Source organism: Sapajus apella, unplaced genomic scaffold, assembly GCF_009761245.1.
Source record: "Sapajus apella isolate SASKATOON/1434 unplaced genomic scaffold, GSC_monkey_1.0 scaffold74, whole genome shotgun sequence".
In the NCBI taxonomy this organism is placed as follows: domain Eukaryota; kingdom Metazoa; phylum Chordata; class Mammalia; order Primates; family Cebidae; genus Sapajus; species Sapajus apella.
The window spans coordinates 1,417,594-1,427,194 of record NW_022437014.1 but is presented as its reverse complement, the minus strand read 5'-3'; the positions used below and the strand labels follow the sequence as shown (position 1 = coordinate 1,427,194).

At 48.8% G+C, this 9,601-nt stretch overlaps 1 protein-coding gene across 1 annotated transcript in view; it reads right to left on the bottom strand.

The window, feature by feature from the left end:
- MAP2K1 (mitogen-activated protein kinase kinase 1) overlaps positions 1–2,648 on the bottom strand; it is a 102,170-nt gene extending 99,522 nt beyond the window's left edge. Inside the window, exon 1 of the mRNA XM_032251051.1 lies at positions 2,145–2,648. Coding sequence (XP_032106942.1) covers positions 2,145–2,224 — 80 coding nt within the window. The 5' untranslated portion in view covers positions 2,225–2,648. The remainder of the gene's footprint in view (positions 1–2,144) is intronic.
- Between the last annotated feature and the right edge of the window lie 6,953 nt (positions 2,649–9,601).

Genomic DNA, 9,601 nt, shown 5'->3' with positions numbered 1-9,601 from the left:
CCCCCCCCCCCCCCCCCCCCCCCCCCAGAGCTAGGCTTCAAACCTAGCCTAACTCCAGAGCCCTCACCTCTTAACCACTGTTTAGAACCTCCCAGACCCATCCAAATATGGAGTAGTTTATTCTCATCCTGCTTTTACTGTTTTAATGAAATCCCTCTCCCTTGAGAGAATACAGTTGTGGTGTCACAATTACAACAGAGTAACAGGTACTTCTTCTTAGTATCCACTTCCAAATCAAATAGGAAAGGATAATCAGGCCATAACATTCAGCCAGAATCCACTGTGGTCAGAACTTGTCCTAACAGTCAGGGCTTTCAGTCTGTTTTAAGAAGGTGAAACACTGGGCCGGGCGCGGTGGCTCAAGCCTGTAATCCCAGCACTTTGGGAGGCTGAAGCAGGCAGATCACCTGAGGTTAGCAGTTCAAGACCGCCCTGACAAACATGGAGAAGCCCCCCCCTCTACTAAAAATACAAAATTAGCTAGGTGTGGTGGCGCATGCCTGTAATCCCAGTGACTCAGGAGGCTGAGGCAGGACAATCACTTGAACCCAGGAGGCAGAGGTTGCAGTGAGCTGAGATCAAGCCATTGCACTCCAGCCTGGGCAACAAGAGTGAAACTCTGTCTCAAAAAAAAAAAAAAAAAAAAAAAAAAAAGTTTGCAATGAAACCCAACCACCTATACAAGTCAGTATCATGCAAAACAGATACCACAGGACTGAGAGGGGCCTAAAGAGGAAAGTCTGCTGGGAGTAGGTCTGAAGACCTTAGCTGAACACAATACCACAGGTCCACCACTGACTGTGTGATCACTACAGGCATGGAACAAGTCACCAAGCCAACAGGTCCCCAGGTTATTAAAATCTAGGGAAAGTTGGCTGGGTACAGTGGCTCACGCCTGTAATCCCAGCACTTTGGGAGGATCGCTAGAGCCCAGGAGTTCAAGACCAGCCTAAGCAATATACCAAGACCCCATCTCTATAAAATTTTAAAAATTAAATTTTAAAAAAATCTAGAGAAAGAAAGGGAGGTTACAGAAATCACCAAAGAGCAGAAAGTCCAAGCCTACTCTGATTTCATCAATTAGCTTCCTAAAGTCTGCAGGATGCAGGTAAAAGATTAAGAACCTAATCTTTACTGAAGGTTGGACAAACCACCACCAAAAAAAAAAAAAAAAAAAAAAGGCAAAAAATAATAATAACCTAATCTTTTCTGGCTATTTCTCTAGCTAGCCAAGCAGCTTTCCCTCACATAGTCTTGTCCCTTACCTAGAACCCAAAAGAGTCGTGGGAGCTCAGAAACCCCCAGGAAACAGCCTCATGATTATTTAATGAAATAAAGTGTTCGTTTGTGAGCAAGGCTGGAAGCTACAGAGATGGAACACCTAGTATGTGGTTTATAGGTCATGGTGTTCACGTCTCAGGTCAGGAGTTTAGGAGCTCCTGGTCAAGTACGGAAAGCTAATCATTAGTGAGGAAATGGTTTGTTGAATAAATGAATGAATGAATGAATAACCGGATAAGGAACGATGCTTTCTTGAGCAAGACAGTTCTCAGGAAGGCCAAGGACCGGGAACTCCCAAAGTCAGTAAGGAAAAGCCACGAAGTCCACACGGACTTCCATCACGCCCCCGCTGGCCAGGCAGCTGGCCTGCAACAAGGCACTCAGGCCCCACAGGTGTCAGGCATGAAGGTGAGGCTAATGCTCCACACTTCATAACCTGAGCCGGTCTCAAAGCACAGATGCGATCTTAATTCTTTCCGAAACATTAGCCTCCTCTCCCCGTTACAGGCCAGACTCCCAGAGGATCGCATTTAGAACACAGCTGGGGAGAGGCAGGGGAGATGTGCCAGCTTTTATTTTCTTGGGAAAAGATTGGTCAGTGGCCAGGGACCACTGAAACGGTCGGGAAACGGGTGAAGAGGGGAATCGAGACCCGCGGGATCCGCGAACTGGTCTGAGTCAGGAGCACAATCAGTGCTTAGTCACTGATACCTCGGCGGCCGGGAGTTCGTCGCCCCCTGCCAGCCCCAGACGTACGTGACAAACCGTAGCGGAGCCTGGCGCGCTCCTGAGCCCCGGCCCGGGCCTCCCCAGCCGGGCCCCCCCAGCCGGGCCCCGACGCTCGCCGCCCGCTCCATACTTACTCCGCAGAGCTGGTCCCGTTAACCGCGGAGCCGTCGGGGGCCGGGTTCAGCTGGATGGGCGTCGGCTTCTTCTTGGGCATTTTGGACCCGGCGAAGGCGCTTCCAAGTCCGGGGGGAGGGCAGCGCCTCTCGCTTCCTCCCGCTGAGCTGCCCCGAGCCCGCTGCGCAGGTCCAAGTCCGGGCCGCGGGCCCCGGGGATGCCTCCGGCGGGTGCGCCCCGCGCGGTCCCGTCAGCTCCGAGGCGGCCGGTGGCGGTCTCAGGGGACCCCCGCCCCACCCGCCCGGGACTCGGCTCCGCGCGCCGCGAGCCGAAGGGCTGCCCCGCGGGCGTGGGGCGAACTGAAAGTGCGGTTCGGCAGCCCGGGATTCCCTCCCTCAACCAACCGGTCTCTCCGGCTCAGGCGGCCCCGTCGCGCGCGCGCCAGAGCCCAGCGCCAGCTCCCGCCGCGGAAAGTGCCGCCGCCGCGCTCCGAGCCGCTCAGCGCAGCGGCCCTGGGAGGGACTGGAGGTCGGGAAGGGGCGGGGAAGGGGAAGCCTCGCCCCCACCCGGGCTGCGGCGCTTCCCACACACCCACTCGGCTCCGCCCCCAGTGCCTCGCCAACAACCAATGGGAGCAAGCCTCGGCGGCAGATGACGCGGAAATACGTCATGGGAGCGCGGCGCGCTGCCGGGGGGCGGGGTCCGTGGCGGGCTCGACGGCTCCCTCTGCCGCCCGGAGACACGCAGGTAGACCCCGCCGAAAAGAGGTCTGTGCCGCCCGCCGCGTGAGCTCCTCCGGGCCAGGTGCCTCGCGGCCTCCTCGTCTGCGGTAACTGGCCTGCCCCGACCTTCGTCCGCAGGCCGAGTCCTGTTGACGGAAATGATAACAAAATAAATAAGGAAAAGGACCCCTTCCTGCGTCCAGAGGAGAGGCAGCGTGGGGAATAGGAAGCTTGTCCAGAGACTCCTTGAACCCAAGTCACTTATGCATTTTACTTGTTTAATAATACGACTGAGAAGGGTGCGGGGAAATGGATGCTCAGTGCTGATGAGATTGTAAATTGTTGCAACAGTTTTTCAGAGCAGATTGATTTTTTTTTTTTTGACGGGGTTTCACTATGTTGGCGATATTTTTTTAAAGCCTTAAAAACACTCTTTTCAGTCCAGGAGCGGTGGCTCACGTCTGTAATCCCAGTGCTGCCTGAGCAGGGAGACCCCCGTCTCTACTGGCTGGGCACCTGTAGTCTCAGCTATTGAGGAGACTGAGGCTGGAGGATCACTTGAGCCCAGGAGTTTGAGTCTGCAGTGACTTAGGATCACACCACTCACTGCACACCAGCTTCAGAGCGAGACTCTCTTTAAAAACTTGCATCCAGGCCAGGCGCGGTCGTTCACACCTATAATCCCAGCACTTTGAGAGGCCAAGGCGGATGGATCACGAGGTCAGGAGTTCAAGACCAGCCTGCCCAAGATGGTGAAACCCCATCTCTACTAAAAACACAAAAAAATTACACGGGCGTGGTGGCCGGTGCCAGTAATCCCAGCTACTCGGGAGGCTGAGCACAGAATCACTTGCACCGGTAGGCACAGTTTGTTTGCAGCGAGCTGACATCAGGCCACTATACTCCAGCCTGTGCACTGAGTGAGACTTTGTCTCAAAAGATAACAAGAAGAAAAACTTTTTTTTTCCTTTTTTTGAGACTGAATTTTGCTATTGTTGCCCAGGCTGGAGTGCAATGGCGCGATTTCAGCTCACTGTAACCTCCCCCTCACAGGTTAAAGTGATTCTCCTGCCTCATCCTCCCAAGTAGCTGGGATTACAGGCATGCGCCACCACGCCTTGCTAATTTTTTGTATTTTCAGTAGAGACAGCATTTCTCCATGTTGGTCACGCTGGTCTCGAACTCCCGACCTCAGGTGATCTGCCCACCTCAGCCTCCCAAAGTGCTGGGCTTGCAGGCATAAGACACTGTGCACGGCCAAAAAAAAAACTTCTATCCAAAAATTCCAGTTCTGTGAATTACTAAAGAAATAAGATGTGTGACTGGGCGTATATTTTGTATTTTGTACTAAAAATACAAAAATTAGCTGAGTGTTGTGATGCACACCTGTAGTCCCAGCGACTCGGGAGGCTAAGGCAAGAGAATTGCTTGAACCCGGAATGCGGAGTTCGCAGCGAGCCAAGATTGCGCCACTGCAGTCCAGCCTGGGTGACAGAGAGAAACTGCCTCAAAAAAAAAAAAAAGAAAGAAAGAAAGACGATATAAATAAAGAGCTTAAAAAATAAGAGGCACGTTATCCATTCAAAAGTGCACATTCAGTATTCCTCTTCCCCTTTTCCATCCTAAAATATTCAGTGCCAGAGACATTAGGTATACAGAACAAAGGAAGCATATACACCTGGCGGTCCACAGCCAGGTGTCAATGACCTAGTAGGTAAGGAGGCTGAAGAACCTGAGAAGATGAAGAGGGCTTGAACAACTGGATGGCAGCCCTACGCAAAGTCTAAGCCCTAGAGCCCAAGAGTGGAGAGCAAGGCATCCCAGTGGGGAAGGCCTGGAAGCTTTGATTGGGAGATTAGTTGCATACAGGATGACTGACCAAGTCACTAAATACATTAAGCATGACAGAGCCAGCTTTCTCACTGTGATACAATGAAGTTAAAACTATGGGGAGAATGCCCCATGCTATTGTGTTGGAATTGGAGGTATCAGTGTGAACTCATAGTTTTTTTTGTTGTTTTGGGTTTGTTTTGTTTTTTTTTTTTTTTTTTGTTTTGTTTTGTTTTGTTTTTTAGTGGAGTTTTGTTCTTTTTGCCCAGACTGGAGTGCAATGGCGTGATCTTGGCTCACTGCAACCTCTGCCTCCCGGGTTCAAGTGATTCTCCTGCGTCAGCCTCCCAAGTAGCTGGAATTACAGGCACGCACCACCACGCCCAGCTAATTTTGTATTTTTAGTAGAGATGGAAGGCAAAGGTTGCAGTGAGCCGAGATCATCATGTTGGCCAGGCTGGTGTCAAACTCCTGACCTCAGGTGATCCACCTGCCTCGTGAGCCACCGAGTCCGGCCTGAACTCATAGTTTTTTTGAAAAAAATAATTATATTGGGTGGGTGCAGTGGTGGCTTCTGCCTGTAATCCCAACACTTTGTAAGGCCAAGGTGGGAGTATCATTTGAGGTCAGGAGCTCAAGACCAGCCTGGCCAACATGGTGAAACCCTGTCTCCACTAAATTACAAAAATTAGCATGTCATGGTGGTGGGTACTTGTAATCCCAGCTACTCAGGAGGCTGAGGCAGGTTGACTGCCTGAACCCGGGAGGCAAATGTTGCAGTGAGCCAAGGTCATGCCACTGCACTCTAGCCTGGGCAACAGAGCGAGACTCTTGTCTCAAAAATAAGTAAATAAAATAAATAAATAAAAATAAATTTTATTGTGTATATTTGAGGTTTACAACATGATGTTGTGGTATATATATAGATAGTAAAATGGTTACTATAGTGAAGAAAATTAACATATCCATACTCTCACATAAAGGCTTGTATAACAAAAGCGGCTGAAATCTACCTACGTATTTAGCAAAAAACCCAAGTACAATACAATGTTATTAACTGTGGTCCTCATGCTGTACATTAGGTCTCTAGACTTTCTCATTCTACATATCTGCTTCTTTGTATTTATTGCCCTACATCTCCCCATTTCTTTCACCCATAGTTTTTAGTATACAGGCTTAGATGTAAATGTATGCATGTGTGTGTAGAAGTGATTGTATCCTTATTCATATTAAACATGCACAATTTATAGTATCAGAGTCAAATAATAAACATTGAAGAGTTAATCGAAGGCCAAGCATGATGGCTCACACCTGTAATCCCAGCACTTTGGGAGGCAGAGGTGGGAGGGGCACCTGAGGTCAGGAGTTTGAGACCAGCCTGGCCAACATCGTGAAACCCTGTCTCTACCAAAAATACAAAAATTAGCCAAGCGTAGTGGCGAGTACCTGTAATATCAGCTACTTTGGAGGCTGAAGCAAAAGAATCACTTGAACCCGAGAGGTGGAAGGTTGCAGTGAGCCAAGATCATGCCACTGTACTCCAGCTGGGCAATGCAGCGAGGCTCTGTGTGGATGACTTGAGCCCAGGAGTTTAACACTAGCCTGGGCAACATGATGAAACCCCATCTCTACAAAAAATACAAAAATTAGCCAGGCATGGTGGCAGTTGCCTACAGTCCCAGCTACTCTGAAGGCTGAGGTGGGAAGACCGCTTGAGCCGAAGTCGAGGCTGCAGTGAGCCATGATCTTGCGCCCCAGCCTAGACAACACGGAAAAAGAAATAGAGAGACAACCAGTGATGAAAACATACCATGAATTGAGGAATACATTTAACTCAGACCTCCATATCTTAGGTTCAAAATCAAACGAACCAAAAAAGCATGAACTTGAGAGAGAAAGACCTGAGATTAATTCCAATTCTGCCCTTGGCTGATTTCTTTTTATTTTTTTTAATTTTTTTATTTTTATTTATTTTTTTTTGAGATGGAGTTTCGCTCTTGTTACCCAGGCTGGAGTGCAATGGCGCGATCTCGGCTCACTGCAACCTCCGCCTCCTGGGCTCAGGCAATTCTCCTGCCTCAACCTCCTGAGTAGCTAGGATTACAGGCACGTGCCACCATGCCCAGCTAATTTTTTGTATTTTTAGTAGAGACGGGGTTTCACCATGTTGACCAGGATGGTCTCGATCTCTTGACCTCGTGATCCACCCGCCTCGGCCTCCCAAAGTGCTGGGATTACAGGCTTGAGCCACCGCGCCTGGCCTGATTTCTTACTCTCTCTCAGCCTCAGTTAAATTACCTATAAAATGAGAATTATACTATCTACTCCTGCACTAAATAGTTATGAGCATTAAATGAAGCTGCGAAAGAATAGTAGCTAACACACAGCTGAAAAAATGGTGATGGGCTGGGTGCCATGATTCACGCCTTTAATCCCAGCACTTTGGGAGGCCAAGGCGGGTGGATCACTTGAGGTCAGGAGTTCAAGACCATTCTGGCCAACATGGTGAAACCCCCTCTGCGCTAAAAATACAAAAATTAGCCAGACGTAGTGGCACACACCTGTAGTCCCAGCTGCCCGGGAGGCTGAGGTAGGAGAATTGCCTGAACGTGGGAGGTGGAGGTTGCTGTGAGCCAAGATCATTACACTGCACTCCAGCCTGGTGACAGAGCGAGACTCTGTCTCAAAAAAAAAAAAAAAAAAAAAATGGTAATGGTGGTAGGTTTTCATTGTGTAAACATAATCTGCTGGAAGGAGAATAATTTTTATTTATTTATTTATTTTATTTTTTTGAGATGGAGTCTCGCTCTGTCTCCCAGGCTGGAGTGCAGTGGCGCAATCTGAGCTCACTGCAAATCTGAGCCACCACGCCCAGCAGAGAAGAATAAGTTATAGAGGCTTTCCGGAAGACAATTTCCTCTTCAGAAATATTCACACACTTTGAATCAATAATTCCACTTTCATAACTCTCTTGTAAAGAAATTATGAAAGCTATATAGAAGAGGCGGGGTGCAGTGGCTCATGCCTGTAATCCTAGCTCTCTGGGAGGCCAAGGCGGCAGATCACGAGGTCAGGAGTTCGAGACCAGCCAGACCAACATGGTGAAACCCCGTCTCCACTAAAAATACAAAAATTAAGGCCAGGCGCAGTGACTCATGCCTGCAATCCCAGCACTTTGGGAGGCCGAGGTGGGTGGATCACCTAGGTCAAGAGTTCGAGACCAGCCTGGACAACATAGTAAAACCCTGTCTTTACTAAAAATACGAAAATTAGCAGAGTATAGAGGCAGGTGTCTGTAATCCCAGCTACTCAGGAGGGTGAGGCAAGAGAATCGCTTGAACCCAGGAGTCAGAGGTTGCAGTGAGCCAAGACTGAGCCACTCCACTCCAGCCTGGGTGACAAAGACTTTTGTTTTGTTTTTTTCTCTCTGCGCTCCACCCCTCTCCCAAGACTTTTTCTAAAAAAAATATATATATATATATATATACAAAAATTAACCAGGCGTGTTGGTATACACCTATGATCCCAGCCAATTAGGAGGCTGAAGAAGGAGAATCGCTTGAACCCAGGAGGCAGAAGTTGCAGTGAGCTGAGATCACACCACTGCACTGCAGCCTACGTGACAGAGAAAGCTATATAGAAGAAGGATCAATACAGTATTATTTAAATAGCTAAAATCTGAAATCACCTAAATATTCAACAGAAGTGAAATGATTAGATCATTTATGACACACCCATATGGTGGAATACTGGATAAGACTCATTTCCAGAAATTTCAAACAGTAGGAATTAATATTTTTTAACAGTATTTCTTGCCGGGCGCGGTGGCTCAAGCCTGTAATCCCAGCACTTTGGGAGGCCGAGGCGGGTGGATCACGAGGTCAAGAGATCGAGACCATCCTGGTCAACATGGTGAAACCCTGTCTCTACTAAAAATACAAAAAATTAGCTGGGCATGGTGGCGTGTGCCTGTAATCCCAGCTACTCAGGAGGCTGAGGCAGGAGAATTGCCTGAACCCAGGAGGCGGAGGTTGCGGTGAGCCGAGATCGCGCCATTGCACTCCAGCCTGGGTAACAAGAGCGAAACTCCGTCTCAAAAAAAAAAAAAAAAAAAAAAGAAATTACTAGATGTATGGGGCCAGGTATGGTGGCTCACACCTGTAATCCTAGCACTTTGGGAGGCCGATGCAGGGGGATCACCCAAGGTCAGGAGTTGGAGACGAGCCTGGCCAACATGATGAAACCTCATCTCTACTAAAAATACAAAAAATTAGCCATGGTGGTGGGCGCCTGTAATCCCAGCTACTAGGGAGGCTGAGGCAGGAGAATCACTTGAAGCTGGGAGGCGGAGGTTGCAGTGAGCCAAGAATGCATCATTGCACTCCAGCCTGGGCAACAAGAGCGAAACTCCATCTCAATAAATAAATAAGAGAGAGAAATTATTAAACATACATCCCCTAAAAGCCTTTTTCTAAATTTTACTGCAGCATTATTTAAAATAGAAAAAAAAAAAACCTGGAATCAATCTGCCTGAACCTGGGAGGTGGAGGTTGCAGTGATCCGAGACCGCACCATTGCGCTCCAGCCTGGGCAATAAGAACAAAACTCCGTCTCAAAAAATAAAAACAAAAAATTAGCTGAGGATGGTGGCGTGTGCCTGTAATCCCAGCTACTTGGGGGGCCGAGGCAGGAGAATCACTTGAACCCAGGAATCAGAGGTTGCAGTGAGCCAAGATAAAGTCATTGCACTCCAGCCTGGGTGACAGAGTGAGACTTGTTAAAATATGGGCAAAAGATAGCCGGGCGCGGTGGCTCAAGCCTGTAATCCCAGCACTTTGGGAGGCAGAGGCGGGTGGATCACAAGGTCAGGAGATCGAGACCATCCTGGTCAACATGGTGAAACCCCGTCTCTACTAAAAATACAA